Source organism: Petaurus breviceps, unplaced genomic scaffold (genome assembly GCF_028583685.1).
Source record: "Petaurus breviceps papuanus isolate PSGF00001 unplaced genomic scaffold, PetGlider_PUasm1.0 181, whole genome shotgun sequence".
Taxonomy (NCBI): Eukaryota; Metazoa; Chordata; class Mammalia; order Diprotodontia; family Petauridae; genus Petaurus; species Petaurus breviceps.
In genome coordinates this window covers 13,354,692-13,373,787 of record NW_027185784.1, presented here as the reverse complement: position 1 = coordinate 13,373,787, position 19,096 = coordinate 13,354,692, and the positions used below count along the sequence as shown (strand labels likewise).

Genomic DNA, 19,096 nt, shown 5'->3' with positions numbered 1-19,096 from the left:
TATCAATTGGCTGCTTCTGGTTCTCCTAGGTAGCCCCCTATCCTGATCCCACCCCTAACACTAGTACTGAGGTTCAGAGAGTGAGAAAAAGAAAAGGATAAAAACCATAGTTTGAGAGAAAGAGAAAGAGACATGCTGTGGAGGAGTGGATCAAGACATACTCCTGAATTCTGTAAAGAGGGGACCCATCATTCAATTGGTAGGGGGTGTCAGAATGGAGGTATTCTCATGTCCTACTGGTTCTTTTTTTTGGTCTTTTCCATTATATTTGGAATAATAATACATGTTGGCCATTGAATAAGGTAGGCCAAAAACCATGACACAAATTGGGGAGCCTCAATCTAATGTGAAATTGGATGGGAGGCCACACTGGTGGAAGATTTTTTTTTTAATTCCCTTAATCGTACTTTATTTTTTTCCAATTACATGTAAAGATTTTAGAATACAGCATTCACCTCTGTAAAATTGTGAGTTCCAAAATTTTTCTCCTTCCCTACCTTCCCAAAATAGCAAGCAATCTGATATAGGCTATACATATATAAACATGCTAAATATATTTCCACATTGATCATGTTGTGAAAGAAGAATCAGAACAAAAGGGAAAACTATGAGAAAAACTACAGTGAAGACTGTGTGTTTCAATCTGCATTCAGATTATATAATTATTTCTCTGGATGTGGAGAGCATTTTCCATAATGAGTCTTTTGGAATTGTCTTGGATCATTGTATTGCTGAGAAGAGCTAAGTCTGTCATAATTAATCATCACACAATGTTGCTGTTGCTGTGTACAATGTAGTCATGGTTCTGCTCACTTCACTCAGCATCATGTTCATGTAAATCTTTAAAGGCTTTTCTGAAATCCATTTGCTTATCATTTCTTATAGAACAATAGTATTCCATTACATTCATCTACCACTACTTGTTCAGCCATTCTCCAATTGATGGACATGCCCTCAAAGACATTGATATTTCAATATGGGACATGTTTAATTTGAGATAAATTAGTCCTTTAAGAATACTATGGGGGCAGCTAGGTGGCGCAGTGAGTAGAGTGCTGGCCCTGGAGTCAGGAGGACCTGAATTCAGATCTGACCTCAGACACTTAACACACACACAAAAGGACTAGCCGTATGACCTTGGGCAAGTTACTTAATCCCAATTTCCCTCCAAAAAAAAGCAAAAAAAAAATACTATGAAAATGTTTGTCACCACCAAAAGAGCTGCTATAAATATGTTTGTAAATGTAGATCCTTTTCCCTTTTTATGATCACTTTGGGATACAGACCTAATAGTGGTATTGCTGGATCAAAGGGTATGCACAGTTTTATAGCTTTTTGAGCATAGTTCCAAATTGTTCTCCAGAATGGCTGAATCAGTTTACAACTCCACCAACAATGCATTAGTATTCCAATTTTCCCACATCTTCTGGTAGGGGATTTTTTTTAAGCTTTTATTTAGTATTTTATTTTTCCCCAGTTCCATGTAAAAACAATTTTTAACATTTGTTTTTAAAACCTTGAGTTCCAAATTCTGGCAGAGGATTTTCTTGAGTAAATCATAGGTACTTTAGGGAAACCAGTGAAGAGGATTAAGGATACTATTTTTGTGAAATTTGTCTACCACTACCACTGTGGGGGGCTTACAGACAGCTCTATAACAATAGTCCATTGTTACAGATGCTCAAAGTCACTGAGATGATTTCTCTATGGGGTCATTTACTTGTGCTCACATTCCATAGGTACACTGCCAATATCAGGTTGAGATGATGCTACCAGATGAGATGGGTCTACCAGGGAAGAAATGAATCAACCAGGTGGGAGAGATGGGGCTGTCGTGGTATTTTTAGTACCATATGCTAAACTTCCCCAAACGACAATTATACCATTGATCACAGAAAAAGTATCCCATTGGCTATAATCCCTCTTCATTTTGGGGAAGGAGAATGTCTCTCCTGCTTAGATGGTAGACATTTGAGTATGAGAGCAGGAGTCCCATGTCTAGTGTTGAATTAATTTGAGTTTTAATTTGGGTTGCTTGATTGTAAGATTCTTCAAACTTACTATTACATGTCAGGTGGCTGAGGGATGGGGTAGAAACCATCCCAGCTTGATTAAAAGATATCTGCTCAGTAATTGGGATGACCTAGAATATATACTACTGAGAAATTAAACTAGCCAGAGAAAAGTGGCCACGTTATCTGTTAATAGTTGAGTTTTCCATCCTCTTAGAGATGCCCCAGATAATCTAGCTAAATTACCGGTGATGGAAATGAACCTTACATGCTCTTTTCCCCAAATGGCATAGTTTTTGCTGGTTATAAATTACTTGTGAATAATAAACAGAGAAGAAAATTGAAGTACCTCAGGGGAGAGACCAGCTTGGGAGAAGAAAAAGTACGAAAATGTAAGAATGGGGATAATGGGAATAATAACTATATGCCATCTCTCTTATAGGAGTATTGTGATAATCAAATGAGTTAAAATAAATAGAGTGCTTTGCAAATGTTAAGGTGCTATATAAGTGCCAGCTATGATTCTTTTTTTTTTTAAAGCAATTGGGGTTAAGTAACTTGCTCAAGGTTACACGGCCAGGTGTTTCTGGGTGGGTGCTAAGTGTCTGAGCCCGGGATTCGATCCCCAGGTCATCCCGACACTGGAGCCCGTGCTCTTACTCGCAGTGCTACCTGGCCGCCCCGCCAGCTATTATTCTTATTGTTAGGTTGAAACAGTGGACTTTCATGGGTCTGGATGTATTAGCACCAGGTTACAGGGATAGAGAAGGAATAGATGAAACCCTTTGTTTTGTTGAGTAAGGGAGTAGCATCTCTACCCCATTGCCATTTTAGAACTGAAGATGGAGCAATTCTAGAGTGTTCTTGAGGCCTCTAGTTATAAGAAGGTGACTTGGTATAAGAACTTTCTTTCATCCAACTCACCTACATTTCTGTTAGCAGAAGGTACAGTGAGTGCCTCTCATTCCCAAGAAATACCTTGTTACTATCAGGCTAAACACCCAGTGTCCAGAAATACAGTAAACATGGGGAAATTGGATGACATGTAGATTAAAGATTTTCCCCATGCCTGTCCAACTTTGGACCAGAAAGATTTAATTTCTTATCCTGATCACAAAGGCTAGTCATCAATGGTCTCCAGTTACAACCAACCTCATTCAGTATTATAGCAATGCTTACTCCTTTCAGATTACTTTTCATCTATGAAACTGGAATAGGCTTCTGAGTCATCAGGTGCTAGACTCAGAGGTCTAATTCTGTTTAGTTTTATATGAAGGAGATTCAGTGGCATGGCTTTCAGGGTGGGTGGGGGAAGAGGGGGTGGATTTGGTTCTTTCAACAGCTCTCTTGCTACTGAACCCTGCTGTTTCCTATTTCCCTTGGGTCCTTGACTGAGCATATTGTTTTAGAGGGCCTGAGCAAATTGCAACATAAACATATCCTCTCCACAATGCACTAGGATCATTCCTTGTCAGTTTGGTCCAGGAATTATCTTTGTGCAAGGGGACCACCCTGCCAAGAAACATCACACAATGTTGCATCGTGACCAGGTCCCATTGTAGGGAAGTACTCTGAATTTGAAGTTTTGACAACTGGTGCTAGAGAATGCTCAACCCAGTTGCCAGAACTCTAGATAAGAGATGGGGATAGGGTGACTTGCCGGAGGTGTGGAAAGGTTGTGTGGTCCATCTCGTGCTTGGGAAGTGGGGGAAAGAGTTACCTGTAATGGCAGCTGGTCCCTCCATGATTTACTGTGTAACCATGGCCTGTGTACAGACCACTAACTCTTGCTTTTGTTCTCTTTATTTCAGGTGATGAAGACAAGTCAAAGTTTGTCTTAGCAAACCTTGAACACTACACAATCCACCCAAATTTGGTAGGTGGGAAGACATCTTTCCTAAATTTCACTTCCTCTCTTCCCTTAGGAACCAAGCATGGGTTTAATTTTGATGCTGAACTTGGCCCTTCCTAACACTACCTCCCCAGTTTGCAGGGCTGACCTCTTTCTTTATTATTTTGCATCCATTATTTCTTTCTCTCTTTAAAAAATAAAATAAGACATGTTCAAAACCCAGGCTAACCATTAAGTACACATTATAGCCTCTCATTCAGAAGGATTTTGGTTTGTTTATATGCAAGCAGAAGTAGGTTTTTTTTTAATATCCTATATCTTTTCATCCCATCAATGTTGACAATTCTTCTGACAGTAGATGATAGCTTCCCAAAGACTAAATCACTGCAAAGGAGTACAAAAATACTTTCCAACACATTTCTTCCTCCCCTTATTCTCTGCGGATGAGATTATTCCAGTACAAGAACAAAATCATAATGTATTGGAAAGAGCATTGGAATAAGAGGCTCTGGTTCCAAATCCCAATTTAGCTATTCTCAGCGTGACCTTGGGCAGAGGTTGGGCTAAATCATCTCTGAGATTCTTTTCTCCTTCGAATTTATGATTCTAAACATTCATAGATGAAAAGTAGTCTGAAAAGAGTAAGCATTGCTATAAGATTAAGTATGTCCTATGTGTCAGGCACTATGCTAAGTGGTGGCAATTCAATTCCTTGTGCCACAATTTCTTTTATTTTTTTTTTCTGAATGCTAAATACAGGATTTTTTTTGTTTTTTGTCTTTTGCTTTTTGGAGGCCAATTGGGGTTAAGTGACTTGCCCAAGGTCACACAGCTAGTTAAGTGTTAAGTGTCTGAGGCCAAATTTGAACTCAGGTCCTCCTGACTCCAGGGCGAGTGCTCTATTCACTGCACCACCTAGCCACCCCCTAAATGCAGTTTTAAAGTATATATTTTTACTTACCCTCTCTGGGTCTCAGTTTCCTCATCTGTAAAATGATGGAAGACCCGTTCAGCTCTAAATTCTTGACTCTGTCCCTCTGGTGCGACCATTGGCTTCTGCCCTGCTGCAACTGGGTGGTAATTAAGAAAGCACAGGGAGGCTTTCATGTCAGCTCATGTGTAAAAAAAAAAAGTTGAGATTCACACTAAATTCATTCATCCAACATTTATTGAGTATCAACTAGGTGCAAAACATTGTATTATTTGGTTATCTCACCTAGCTATCAGGCAAATGGCTTCTCTCTCTTTCTACAAATGCACACCCTTTTGTAACTTATTTCCAAATTCAAGTTGCCTTTTCAGATCATAGACTAGGGCTGAAACGGACCTTAGAGTTCAACTAATCTAACTCCCTTGCTTTTACAGATGAGGAAACTGAGGTCCAGGGAAGCTAAGTGACTTGTCCAAGGTCAGATGAGTGGTTAGTCTCAGAAGTGGGATTTGAATCCTTGCTCAAGCCCATTTCATCCTGATTTCACCAGGCTAAAAATATTTGGAGGAAGGGGAGAAGGTAGTGAGAAGAATGAGCTACAGTTTGATTTGCTCTGGCTCAGGGATGCCTCTTAGGGATGACCTGCCAAGTGATAATCTTTGACAATCCTGGGTGCCTATCCTTTCTGCCCTGCCATAGTGAAATGGTTTGTCTGGAAGTTCTTACTATGGGAAACCTCTAAACCACCAAATGCATGATGTTTCAGAACATATTGGAAACTCAAAACTGCTATTTAAACAAAAGTCATGATTCTACCTTTTTTTGTTAGAACTCATTTCTCTAGAGATTGGCACATACTCAATACCACATATGTGATAGGGTCCCAGGGATTTCTGGTGTCTTCCTTATCAGAGACCCTTTTGAGATTCTGAATAGAGAAACTACTTGGTAACAGGATGTGGCTAAAGGAAAGAGATTTCCAGAAGCCAAGGCCAGTGGCCTGAAGTCTTTCAACTTCCCAGTGATAATAATTTTTCTGGTGCCAAAAATAGACTGAGAAATTTATTTTTTTTTTCTATGTTGCATTGTGGTGTTAATGGAAATAATGACTTGAAGTCTACCTTCATTCCTTGGAAAATTTCTTTCCAAAAAAAAAAAAAAAAAGATTACATGCCTCCCTTTTATTATTATTTCAAAGAAAATCATTCCGTATTTATTCCCACATTGGAAACAGGGCAGTTGTTAGAAAAAAAAAGTTCTAGGGAAAATGGGAGATGTGGGGAGTGGAGAAGGGAGAGGCTGGGGAAATTGACTCTAAAACTTAGGATAAAGGGTACCAGCATTAATGCTACATTTGGACTCAGAGGAGCAGGGTGTAGATCCTGGCTCTGGCCACCTATTACCTACCTGTGGGACCTGTGTGAGCATAAGTCATTCATTTAACTTCTCTGAGATTGTTTCCTCCTCCAGAAGATCAAGGGTTGACCTAAATCATCTCAGGGATCTTCTCCTGCTTCAAATCTATGATTCTAAACATGTCTGTCTTATAATACTTCTGTGCCACAATTTCTCTCTCATATTTGCTAAATACTAGATGTAGCTTTAAAGTATATGTTTTTTGACTGTGGGAAAAAATATATGAATGACGGAGAAAATAAAAGTGTCCCCCTAGGCAGCCACCTGCTTCATAGGAGTTAGTTCTTCTTGCTTTCCTAGAATTCCTAAAACTCCTTAGCATTTTTGGTATGCTTTAGCACCATAAGAGAGTATCTGTTCCAACCTCTTTATGTTACTGATGAAAAAATTGGCCAGAGGTGAAATGTCTTGTCTAAGACCACACACATAAAAACAGAACTAGGATTTGGACCTAAGCCTCCAATTTCAAATTCAGCCTTCTTTCCACTGTATTTTATACTCATCCTACTAAGTAGAACAGATCTCCTCCTGGCTTCTACTTGGGACACATCATTTTCCCCAAAGCTCCAAGGAATATAGTCCCATTGACAGGCAGTCTTGTTCTACTCTTCCTCTAACACCTTCTTCTCTCTGGACCCCTTTCCCTCTGTTCAGATGCAGTATTATGAACCTCTCAAGGTCACAGAACCGCACAAGTTATTGGGTGGAAACCAAAAACTCAAGAGATTTATGTCCCGAGTGGCAGAATTTGACCAGAATAAGACATTACTGATTATGACCAACAACCCACCTCCTAGCCCAGTCAATTGGCAAGGAAAGGACAACCCACCCTGCTACTTTTCCCAGGAGCTGCTTGTCAAGGTAATAAATTGCATTTGGGGAGGCTCCTGGTCTGTATGATAAGTACAATGAGAGAGTACTGGGCAGAGAAATTAGCTTGTGTGAAACTTAAATTAATTGACCGTGCTTGTGTGAAACTTAAATTAATTGACCGCAGTCTTCTTTTTAAATAATTATACTTTAACGTTTTTTTTTTTTGTTTGTTTTTTTTTATTAAGCAATCAGGGTTAAGTAACTTGCTCAAGGTTACACGGCCAGTTATTTCTGGGTGTGGTGCTGAGTGTCTGAGCCCGGGATTTGATCTCCAGGTCATCCCAACACTGGAGCCAGTGCTCTTACTCGCTGAGCCACCTGGCCACCCCTAAGCAATTGGGGTTAAGTAACGGTGGGGGCTAAGTGTCTGAGCCCAGGACTCGATCTGCAGGTCTTCTCAACACTGGAGCCAGTGCTCTTACTCGCTGTGCTACCTGGCCGCCCCTTTAACGTTCTTTTAACATTTTGAGTTCTGAATTCTCCTTCCAGCTCCTCCCCCACTCATTGAGAAGGCAAGTAATATGATATAATTAATGCATGGAAAGTTATGCAAGATATATTTCCATATTAGCCATATTGTTTGGGGGAAAAAAAAGCAGCAATAAATAGAAAGTAAATGAAGAAAGTATGCTTCAATCTGCACTCACTTCAATCAGTTCTCTCTCTGGTGGTGGATAGCATTTGTCATCCCAAGTCCTCTGGAACTGCTATGTTGCAGTTTTCAACTGTCATGCCCAGTCCTCTTTCTCAAAGCTGAGATGGAAATCACTCCTCTGAGTCAGAGCTAGTTTCTACCTAGGGGTGTTGATACTGCTCACTCTCCCAAGCATGGATTGCAGGGGCTCAATAGAAAACAATCCCTGATCCTAGTGGACAGCCTTAGTTTGAAGTCCATGAAGGGCACACAGGACATGTCTTCAACGTTTGGGGTTCTACAATTTCCACCAGCTTCCCTTCTGAGAATGAGGTAGAAAACCTTTATGAAAGAGTAGGAAACCAAATGAAGTATTCTGAAGGGAAAGGAGAAGAGGATCAAAGTTATTTATGAAGCTTAGGAAAGGAAATTCTGAGCTCTTTCTCTAACTTGTAAAAGTATCTTTCAATACTATCAAAGTAAGACTCTTTTGCCAAGACCCTTTTAATCATCTCTTGTCCTCCCAAGTCTGTGGGCTGACTTTATTCTCACACGCACCTGGGTTTTGTCACAGTATCCCTAAGATCCTTAGTATCTTGTTGCTGGAAATGAGAGATAAATAGCTCCACAGATCCATCACCTGAAGTTTTCTTTATAGGCCCCCAAAGCAGGGGGTATAGTATCAGCATGCTAGCTGGACCAAGCTATGAGAGATCAATCAATCACTAAACATGTATTAAGCACCTACTATGTGCTGGGCACTGTGCAAAGTGCTAGGAATATACCTCCCAAGTGTTTTTTTCTTTCTTAGGGCAAATAACCACCTGAGTGCTGCTCTAAAAAAAAGATGACCTTGTCAGCTATACTTACCCCAGAGAGCCAATGGGAGGTTCAGTCAGTTATGAAGTAGCCCAGTAAGGCTTTGGGAATTGGGCAACAGAAACAGATAGGTCAGTGGTCTTTGAAAAATCACAGCAATTCAAAAGAGCAAATGTTCTAATTTTCAAAAGTGGGAAGAGAATCTGAGAATTAGAGATCATTAAGTTTTGTTTACTCTGGTTTCCAATGAAATTATAGAATGTGTTATTAAAGGGACTTCATGAATATCTGGAAAAGGAAATGGTGAGCTTAAAGTGATTTCATCAAGAACATGCCATATCAGACTAGGCTTATTTTTTTTTGGACAGGGTTACTACATTGGTAAAATCAGGGAACAAACTAAATGTAAATTAAATATAGTTTTCCTAGATTTTCTAAAATATTTAACAAAATTCCTCCCATTATTCTTATGGAGATGTGCACTCAATAAATCAGGTTGATTTGGAACTGCTCAAATGACCTGACCTAAAAAGTTTTCATAAATGAGTCAAGGTTACCTAAAAAGGAGGTTTCTAGAGGATTTCCCTAGGGATCTGTGCTTGGTCCTGCACCACTAATTTTTTTTTTTATCCATAACTTGGCTAAAGGCACACTTATCAAATTTACAGGTAATACAAAGGTAGTCAGGATAACTAATATGTTGAATGAAAATCAGCTTCAAGAAATTATTTTTGACAGGTCAGAACACTGGGTTGGATCAAATAAGATTAAATATGATAGGGATAAATACTATATCTTATCCTTGGATTAAAAAACTCAGTATGCTAAGTATAAGACACTAGATGTAGTTTATCTGAAAGAGGTTAAGGGGTTAGGAATTCTTAACTTGGGGTCCATTAACTTTTTAAAATATCTATTTGGTTACCTGTACTGCGATATAATTAGCATCTTTTGTAATCCTATGCATTTTGTTTAAAAATACAATTTTGAAAAGAGGTCCATAAGCTTCACCAGATCACCAAAGGGGTCCTTGTCCCCCCTAAAGATAAAGACCCCTGACCAAGGGGATTTATTGGATTGCAAGTTTATTGTGAGTCAAGCATGGTAACAAAAAGACCCTAAAACCTTATTATAACCTTAGGCCATTTTAATAGAGGAATTGTGTCCAGAGCTAAGGAAATGAAAGTCCTGTTGTAGTTCACCCTACATAAACCATCTCAAGATTACTGTGGCCAGTTCTGGGAAGCACATTTTAAGATGGGCCTTGATAAGCTGCAAAGCATCCAGAAGAAAGTAGCATAGATTATTAAAGGTCTTTAGGTCATACTACATGAGAATTGGTTGAAGCAATTAAAGATGTTTAGTCTGGAAAAAAAAAAAAACTTGCTGTGGTCTGCCATGATTGTCACTAAGTATTCTAAGGACTGTCACATAGAAGAGAGGTTAGATTTTTTTTTTTTCACTTGACCTCAGAGGGCAAAAGTAGGAGCAATGCAATGGAAATTGTAGAGGCAGATTTAGGTTTGATTTAAGGAAAAATTTCTTTAAAATTTTTTTAAATTATATTAGAGCTAATCATAAGTAAAATAGGTTGCCTCTGGAAGTAGGTGTTTGGTTTCTCCCTTACTAGAAATCTTCAAGCAAAGGTTGGATAACCACTAGTCAGATATGATCTAAGCGGAAGTTCTTGTTCAAGTATGGGTTAGACTTAGTCAATTCTGATGCCCCTTCCAACTCTAAGGTTCTGTGATTCTGATGTTTTCTGGGAAGAGCCCGACTTTGGTGGGATGCTGAAGTCAAACTTTTTCAGGTGTTTCTTTCTGTTAACTTCTTTGCATGGAACTGGAACTCAATCCAGGTTCCAGTTCCACAACCTTAAAAACCCAATGTGCCTATCTTGCCTTTTTGCATACCATTGATGGAATCCTAATAAAGCTGCCCCAGCCCCAGTATTCTAACTTCCTTTTGGGCCTCACTAAACAACAGGCCCACTGCCCCCCACCCCCGACTCAATATCCTAACTTCTTCATATATACTTCATTGTTCACTAGAACAACAGGTGTGTCCATGAACTCATATTTCTCGAAGAAATAGCAGGAGTGTCCATGTGATGGGATCCCAGTCACTGCTTCTAGCTAGCAACTGCTCCCAGACCCATACTTCATATTTCCCACAGAAACAGCAGGTGTGTCCATGCACTCAACCACAACTACATCCACCTAGTCTTAGACAGGATCACATCAGTCAGTGTAATGCGAATGTAAATTTTGAAGATCTTCCCTGCCCCTAGGCTGGAGTGCACCAGAGGCCTGGGGAGGGAGGCTTGTTTTTCAGAAGATACTTTTTGATTGGCCAGTGGGTCAAAAAGGTTGTTACATTCTCTGAGCCAGGAGAAGGCTATATAAGCACTGATGTGTAGCTTTGTTTTGGGACTCACTTTGAGAAATGTTCTGTGATTTGATCTGAATTCTGGGAAGCTGTTGTTGAGAGTCCCCCGGCTTTGAAAAACCCAGAATGTGGAAACCCAGATGTTGACTGGGTATGGATGTAATGGTTGGACAGTTTGGAAATCTGTCTACTTGATGTTTCTGTCTTGATAATTATGCCTGTATACTTTGAGGTTCAGGGTGCTGACCTTTTCTCCTGAACAAGGTAAACGATATATGTCTGACTGATTAAAGTAAGCTTGTTAACCCATTTTGAGTTGCTTTCCTTTAACAAAGCAGATCCAAAAACCTGTGGTAGCTGCAAACCCTGAGGACGCTTGGGGTGCTTGCTGCTACAGTCAGTCAGTCTGAAAAACAGCACCACCAGCAGTGCAAGCAGGATGCAGACCCCAAAACAATAAAAGGGATTTTCCCCTAAGTAGGCACCTGTGCAGTAAAAGCAAAATCTCTCCTGTAGGTGAACACATAGAGAGGCTTATTGTAATATCATTATCAAATATACATACCCTCCCTACCCCCGTGGGTTTTTCCATATGCATTATGGGTAATGCCATATCCAAAAAATTCTACTGAGGCTAAGATCCCTCCCTATTACCTAATCCCTTAGCAAACCCATCCTGCCTTTTTAATATTCATAATTTCTGTTATATAATTGCATCTTTACCTTATAAAAATCCGTTTTGCTTTCCTAAAGTTACTGGTTCTTCTTGGAATTTAACCTGCTTCATGAGAGGTGTCAATCTCAATAAATGCCTATACTTGGATTAGAGGTGGTCTGACTCGGAATTCTTTGAGAAGATTTCTCCACACACATCAGGAAACCTCAACACTATCATTTTCCCTTCTTCAGCCACAGAAGCAACAGCAAATCCCAAGTCATGCTGATCTCCCTCTGATGAAGAAATTGACTGAACCCAGGAGTCCCTTTCCTGTAGTAATACTGGAGGATGCCAAGCCTAAGCGGGAGCAGTGGTACAGGTGAAGCCCCAGCACTTTCCCTTAGTCAGCTTCCCTTCTGCCTCTCTCAGCCCTCCTCCATCTCCCTTGTTCATGTGTCTGAGCACCATGTTGGATCTGGAGCCTGGTATAGAGGCCAGCTAAGGAAAATGGTAATTCTGTAATTGCTACATCATAGCACATTTAGCAGACAGTGCTGGCCTAAAGTCAGAAAGACCTGAGTTCAGATGCAGTCTCAGACATTTACTAGCTTTGTGACCCTGGACAAGTCACTTCCCCTGTTAGCCTGCGTTTCCTCAACTGAAAAAATAGGGATAATAATAGTAACTAACTTCCAGGATTGTTATGAAGATCTAATGAGATTTATAAAGCACTTAGCACAGTGCCTGGAACATAAGTGCTTAATAAATGCTTGTTACCTTCTTCAACCTCCTTCCCTTCCTTTTCTCCTTCCTCCCTTCTTTCCCTGTTGTTTTCCTCCTTATATTCCCTCCTTCCTTTATTCACTCATAAGTCCTATAGGGCCTGTTCCTGGATGCATCATGGAACTCCTAGTAACAGCTGTTACCACACCCTTACCTTACTCCTTTTATCTAGAACAACCTCTAAGATTCCTAAGCCTCTTTTCTCTGAACCCTCATGTAATAGTAATGGAATTTAAAGATCCCCCTGTATTGGCTTGGTTTTTGGATTGATTGTGTTAAAACCCAGAGCATGTGAATCCCACTTGTGGGATGGACTTGTTGGCATAAAAAGAGAGGGCTGAACTGGGAGGAGCTGGTGAATTTAGAAAGGCACAAGCAGAAAGGAAGAAGAATTTCTTTGGAAGTAGCATCGTGGAGGCAGAGAGATGGAGAGGATTGCTGAGGGCCAGTTCGAACTGCCCAGGACTTTTGAGAACTGCCACCCAGAGCTGTCAAAGACTGAGGAGACATGGCTATTATGCTGGTACTTTGTCTGTTTTGATGTTGTTTTGCCAGATTCATCCACTGGTGAAGGACAGTCCTGTTGTTGCAGAGGTCCTGGAACCTTGCTGCTAGTTCAGGGGTCCAGAGACTGTTCTGCAGACAGAAAATGAATTGTGTCCACTGGTGAAGGACAGTGCTGTTGTTGCAGAGATTCTGGAACCTTGCTGTTGGTTCAGAAGCCCTGAAGAAGGATTTTCTTGTTGTATGTTTACAGAGATCCTGGAAGAGGGTTTTGCTAATATTTTCAGGGATCCTAGGACTATTCTGCAGACAGAGAATGAATTAATGAGGACATTGGCAATGTATTTTGTGGCCTTGCTAAGCTTTGTCTCCCCAGGAACAAAGATTGCTGAGAACTTGCTTTGGGTCAAGATGAAGAAAAGACCTCTCTTTGGGTATTAAATGCTGTGCTTAAGCTTGTTGTAACTCTGGGGTAGATGGCCTATTCAGTTTTGTGATCCAAGGGTGGGAAACTTTTTACTTTTTTGTGCTCTGTGACTGACCAAATGAATGTACTTTGCTTATGATTGGAAACTAATCTCCATTTGAGAAGAAGGGCTTTGTGATTGACTAAATGAATGTACTGCCTAGGGGTGGAGTAGTATTTAGAAGAGGGACTTTGTGATTGATTAAATGAATGTAATGTCCAGGGGTGGAGTAGTACTTGGAAATTATTGAATTACACTTGGTGAATATTGTATTTTGAATTATGCTATATTTTGATTTTCTCTGTTCTTAATTTGTCACTGAATAAAATGGAGAGCAACTATGCTGGTATTTTGAACCCTGGGAAGTTGCCTTTGCTTGGCATTAAAACTCATTAATCACAGCATCTTTTTCCCCTCTAAAACCCAATGCTATTAACTTTTAATGGACAGATCCTTTCTATCATGAACCTTGGTTCTGGCTCCACTAAATGAATTTTTCTTGTTAAGGTTTTCCACCAAGGATGATTTCAAGAGTGAAGCCAAGTATTCAAAGCTCCATGCCCTAAAGAAGCAACAGGAAATGTATCCTGAACTTTCCTTTGTTCCAGATTTTAGGTCAGGTAAGAAAAAAGATGGAGAAGTCCCCCTTCCTCTCTATTAAGTCATTTATTTTTGGGCACTGGATGTAAATAGACACTAGAACTCATTTGGAGAACTGGTAAAAAGAAGTTTGATGAATTCCCAGAGTGAACCTGCCTGTCACTTGTTCATACACCTTGGGGATCAAGGCAGCAGCAGATCTGGTTCAAATCCAAACTCTGATGATTACTACCTGTATGACCTTGGGCCAATTAACCCCATTTGCAAAATGAGGGATTTGGACTAGATGGCCTCTTAGGGCCCTTATAACAGTGGGAAGTTGATATGGCATTGAACTTGAAGTCTGAAAGCCTTGGGCTCAAATCCCAGCTCAGACATTTATTAGCTGTGTGGCCCCAGGCAAGTGACTTAATCTTTATGTGTCTCAGTTTCCAGATCTAAAATGAAGTTGAACTTCTTAGATTGTAAAGTCCTTTCCAAGCTCTAAACCTATGGTCCTATAAAATCCTTTCATCTCTAAATCTCCTTTAATCTCCAGATTCCAATGGCAAACTAAATAAATCTTTGAGATTTCTCCCTTTGCTCTCTGAAGAACAATGAATGACAATCATACAATAATCAGTGGCTGTCATTGAAATGGGTATTTATCTAGCTCTGTTTGGCCTCAGTGAGATGAACTTGGGTTGAAGTTATAGAAAGCAGATTTAAGAGTGATAGAAGGAAAAATTTCCTTACAATGAAAACTGTCCAAAAGTGGAACGGGAGATTTCCCCTCACTAGAAGCCTTCAGACAAAGGCTAGTTGACCACTCTTGGGGTATGTTGTAGAGGGGATTCTGTTTCAGGTAGGGGTAGGACTAGATAGTCATTGAAGTAAATCCTTTCTGACTCTTAAAATTCTGTGGTTCTGAGTGGAGAGGATAGATAAGGCAGAGGGGGAAAGAAAAGTATTCCAAGTGGGTGCAAAGCTTGGCTGTCCCCCATGCCTAAAACACTCCTTAATTCTGCCTCCTGCTACTGACTTCCTTCAAGTCTCAGCTAAAGTCCCACATCCCCCAAGAAGCCTTTTCCAGTTCTCCTTTATTTTAGTGCCTTCCCTCTGAGACTGCCATACAATTTATCTGGTCTATATCTTATATGTTCTTAGTTGTTTGCATGTTGTCTCCCACATTAGACAGGAAGCTCCTTGAGGTCGGGGACTGCTTTTTGTTTTTCTTTGTATACAGAATGCCTGTCATATGGTGGGCTCTTAATCAGTGTTTTTTTGAATAAGGACAGAGTAATAGAGGGTACAGAGAAACAGAGAGAGGATAATATGATCTTAAAAATGCACATTGATATTGACTAATTATGGAACAGACAGGGGGCAGGAAGGAGCCTCAATGACTTGGGAATACTGAGTGCCTCCTTCCAATATAGTGCCTGGAACATAGTAAGAGATTAATTTTCAATTCGATTCCATAAACATTAAGTGCCTACAAGGCATGGAGCTAAGGCCTGGAGAAACAAAAGGAGGCAAAAGAACAGTCCCTGCCCTCAGGGAGTTTACAATCTAATGGAGAGGGGGACAACATGCAAACAAATACATACACAGCAAGCTATATACAAGATAATTAGGAAATAACTAACTGAGAGAAGGCACTCCTGGGTCAGGAGGGCTGGGGGAGGCTTCTGGAGGGAGGCGGGATTTGAGTAGAGACTTAAAGGAAGCCAGGGTTAGTAATTGCTTGTAGACCACCTGATGGATGATAGCATGAGAGAAGCCTGGCTTCTGGAGGCAGGGACTTGGGCAGGGTCTATCATCCCTGGAGGCACCTTCTTACCTGTTTCTCTGCTTGGTTGCAGCAGCAAGGGACGCTGCGACCCGACGGAAGGTCTCCATGGTAACCTGGGAGGCGCTGACCCTCGCTACACTTCTGGAAGAGAAGCCCACCCTGATGGTGCCCTTGTCATCAGAGAGCCCCTTCCGTTATGGGAGGGCCCCGCAATGGTTCATACACAGGACCTTGGTTCCTGAGTGAGCCACGCAAAACTTCAGAGGGCAGGCACCCACTGCCACGGTCCTCCGGAGTGCCACCCGGCCGTGCTCTGAACTTCCTCGTGAGTAGGAGAGCCAGCCCCATGCTGGGGAAGGCTGCAGTCGAAGGAGCCCTGTGTGTCTGCAATTTTGCTGGGCCAGGTCCCCGGCTCTGGAATTGGTAGTACAGAGTTGACATACTTTTACTTTTTCTGTGTGTGGAGAGAGAGGGAGAGAGAGGGAGGGAGAGGGAGGGACAGGGAGGGAGAGAGAGGGAGAGAGTGTGTGAGAGGAGTGTATTCCTTTATAGGAACGGGAAGTTAATGTTAGCACCTAAGGAAAGGCGCGACTGTGAGGCAAAAGGGGGCGGGGATAACTTAAGGCGCGCAGGGGAAAGGGGCGGGGTTTCCTCTAGAGTGACGGGTGAACTGCCCAGCCAGCTTGAGGAATGGGGGCCGGGCTTCCGGTGGAGCCTGTTCCTCTCGGCGGTGTCGGCTCGGACGGTTCCGGTTGGCCTAGAGATCAGTTGTCGCGGGAGATGATTAAAAAATTCGACAAGAAGGACGAAGAGTCTGGTACACGCAGGGACCTGGGGAACTCCTCCTATCCCCACTTTTCCAACGCTTCCTCCTCGTAGTGCGGGGACGGCGGGGAGGGGCGGCGCGTCTTCCTTCCCCTGGGAGCTGGACAGAGGGAAGGTGGGAGGACCGGGCGGGGCTGAGAGCGGCTCGGAGCTGGAGTCCCTCCTCCTCCTCTAGTGCGAGCCCTTCCCGTGGCCCCTCCCCCAGCTCGAGACCCTGCCTTTCCCCCCCCTCCCGGTCGGGCGGCGCGCGCCCTGCCTGGGCTGCCCTCGGGCGCATGCTCCCGCTGCGCTGCCCCTCGCAGCCCTTCCCCTCCGGCCCCGGGGGTTGGTGGTGGAGAGGAGGCGGGGCCATGGCTGGAGGCGGTCGAAGTGAGCAAGGGGGGGGGGAAGGGGGGGGGGGGGTCCCACCGAGGGCTAACCGAGCGCGGCGTGGGTTAGTGGGGGGGAGGGGGCGGGGGTCAGAGGCGTGAGGACCCTCCGGACCTCATGTTCCTAGGACCGTTGCGCCTTCGTTTGTATTCCCGGGGGAAGCGAGAGCTTGTACACTCCCGGCGCCCCACCTCCCTCGTGGGCCATCCAGCCTAGTCCGAGGCTCCGGGGTAGGGGAGGCTGAGGGTGGGAAAATGGAAGATTTAGGAAAGAAGGGTCAGGATCGCGGTCTAATTTAAAGAGCCCTCTAGTGGAAGACGGATTAGCTTTGCCCTGCTTGCCCCCCAGACCCAGAACGTCAGGTGTAATTTAGCGTCGGTGAAAAGGAGTTCCCCACAGCCAGGGCTGTCCCATATCGGCCAGGGCCGGCCCTGGATACAGTGGATCCCCCTCCTAGAGATCGTCTTCAAACGAAAGTAGGAGGTGGAGGGTGTGAGCCCCGAGGCCCCGCAGCGCCGAAGTGCCTCTCAGAGAGGAAAGTGCTCTTCCCCAGGCTCCTCCACCTGTTGGGGAAGGATAGTCTGGCCTGAGATTCACAGAGGTCAGGAAGGCCTTAGGCCTCTATCTTTGCTGGTGTGGGGGCGGTGCCAAGACGATTGAAAACTGCCTGGTGCCTCCTAACTGGGTGTAGTTTACCCCCCTCAGCATAGCTTCTCTGTTACAGAGTGGTAGATATAAGAGCTTATCTAAAGAGCTAAAGGTGCCCTACAGTTTGATTAATGCTTATCACAAAAGCTCCTAGAATTGGAAGAGACCTTGAAGCTCATCTAGGCCGACTGGAGTCTCAGTGATAGTGTCAGGATCAGAGATTTAGAGCAGAAAAGTACCTTGTGTCAACTAGCCCAACTTCTTCACTTTGCAGAGGAGGAAATGAAATATGAATTGGATACTTTGAATTGATAAGTGTTTTCTCTTCACTCTACACCTAATAATTTCTGCGTATTTCGTAGCTGTCAGTTTTGTTCCAGAAAATCTCAGAAGAATTTGTTCCAGGACACTGGTTTTATAGCTTGGGCTTTCAGCCCTTCCCACCTGCCCCCAGGACTATAATAGGGGCATAGATTTTAAAATGGAAAGGATATTAGGGGCTATCAAGTTCAACCTCTTCCTCTGCACACACTTTTTACAGAGCAGAAACTGAGGCACAGAGAGGGTCTAGTGACTTGCCCAGACTCACACAAGTAAGCATCTGACCTAGGATTTGAACTTTTGTGTTCCTATTTCAAACAGCACTCCACTCTTAACACCATAATATAATTCCTATTTTTGTTAGATTATTGGGGAGTGTTCCAAAGTCAGGAGGTGTGTCAGCAGAACTAGAAATAGAACCAAGGTCACTTAATTTCATCTACAAGCAACTTAGTAATGCCGGCTATTGTGGTATCCAGATGCTCAGGCTCTTAAAAAGGTGTTCCTGAATTTGTTTCCATTTCCTTTTTCCTTTTGTTTTCATTGTTGCTTAATTGTTGGCAAATGAATTTGCCTGTGGCTAGTTATTGATACTATTTTATTTGTTTTCTCTTTTAGGTAGTGGCTCTAACCCTTTTCAGCATCTGGAGAAGAGTGCTGTTTTGCAGGAGGTATGACTTAGAAGTATATTGTCTTTTATGTTTGTTTTCCCTTCCCCCCCCCCCCAAGAGGAATCAGAACATCTCTAGGAGACTTTCAGAGTTCATGTTTTAGCTATCATGACTGAAAAATGCTTTCCTAGAGGTGAATTAAGGCTTATAATGAATGAGATAAAATAATATAGCCCAAAGGAAAAAGGAACAATGGTGGTTTTGTCATAGGATAAATATGCTGTGATGCAATGAATTTTTATATAAAAGATGTCAAATGGATACTTTATTTTTTTTTGCTTTTTGGAGGGCAATTGGGGTTAAGTGACTTGCCCAAGGACACAGGGGTAGTTTTCATGTTATATGTCTGAGGCCAGATTTGAACTCAGGTCCTCCTGACTCCAGAGCCAGTGCTTTATTCACTGCACCACCTAGCCCTCTCAAACAGGTACTTTATAAAGCTACTGATGGAAGTTATAAATGTTAAATTTCATAGCTTTTTTTTAATGCTTTATTATCTTCTGATTTACATCATTCATTTCCTCCAGATTTTGAGTTACAAAATTTCTCCC

At 42.3% G+C, this 19,096-nt stretch overlaps 2 protein-coding genes across 6 annotated transcripts in view; both read left to right on the top strand.

The window, feature by feature from the left end:
• The first annotated feature begins 1,801 nt into the window (after window positions 1-1,801).
• TSGA13 (testis specific 13) lies at window positions 1,802-16,140 on the top strand. Its single transcript, XM_069087029.1, has 7 exons — window positions 1,802-1,814; window positions 2,306-2,404; window positions 3,824-3,888; window positions 6,866-7,072; window positions 11,835-11,962; window positions 13,845-13,957; window positions 15,782-16,140. Exons 1-7 carry the CDS (start codon window positions 1,802-1,804, stop codon window positions 15,955-15,957), a joined length of 801 nt encoding a protein of 266 aa, XP_068943130.1. The 3' UTR covers window positions 15,958-16,140.
• A 240-nt stretch (window positions 16,141-16,380) lies between these two features.
• Window positions 16,381-19,096, top strand: part of COPG2 (COPI coat complex subunit gamma 2) — a 42,676-nt gene continuing 39,960 nt past the window's right edge. For 3 of the 5 annotated variants that reach the window (XM_069087233.1, XM_069087235.1, XM_069087232.1), the window contains exons 1-2: window positions 16,381-16,528; window positions 18,493-18,545. In XM_069087233.1, coding sequence (XP_068943334.1) covers window positions 16,402-16,528; window positions 18,493-18,545 — 180 coding nt within the window. In that variant the 5' untranslated portion in view covers window positions 16,381-16,401. Of the gene's footprint in view, window positions 16,529-16,768; window positions 16,906-18,306; window positions 18,374-18,492; window positions 18,546-19,096 lie in introns of those variants that run through there. The other 2 variants (XM_069087234.1, XM_069087236.1) reach the window with 2 other exon arrangements.

Bases quoted from the DNA above. Each gene is read 5' to 3' on its own strand.
- TSGA13 (XM_069087029.1), top strand. The intron at 3,889-6,865 runs GTAGGTGGGAAG...CCCTCTGTTCAG, and splicing joins ACACAATCCACCCAAATTTG to ATGCAGTATTATGAACCTCT. The intron at 11,963-13,844 runs GTGAAGCCCCAG...TTTCTTGTTAAG, and splicing joins AAGCGGGAGCAGTGGTACAG to GTTTTCCACCAAGGATGATT.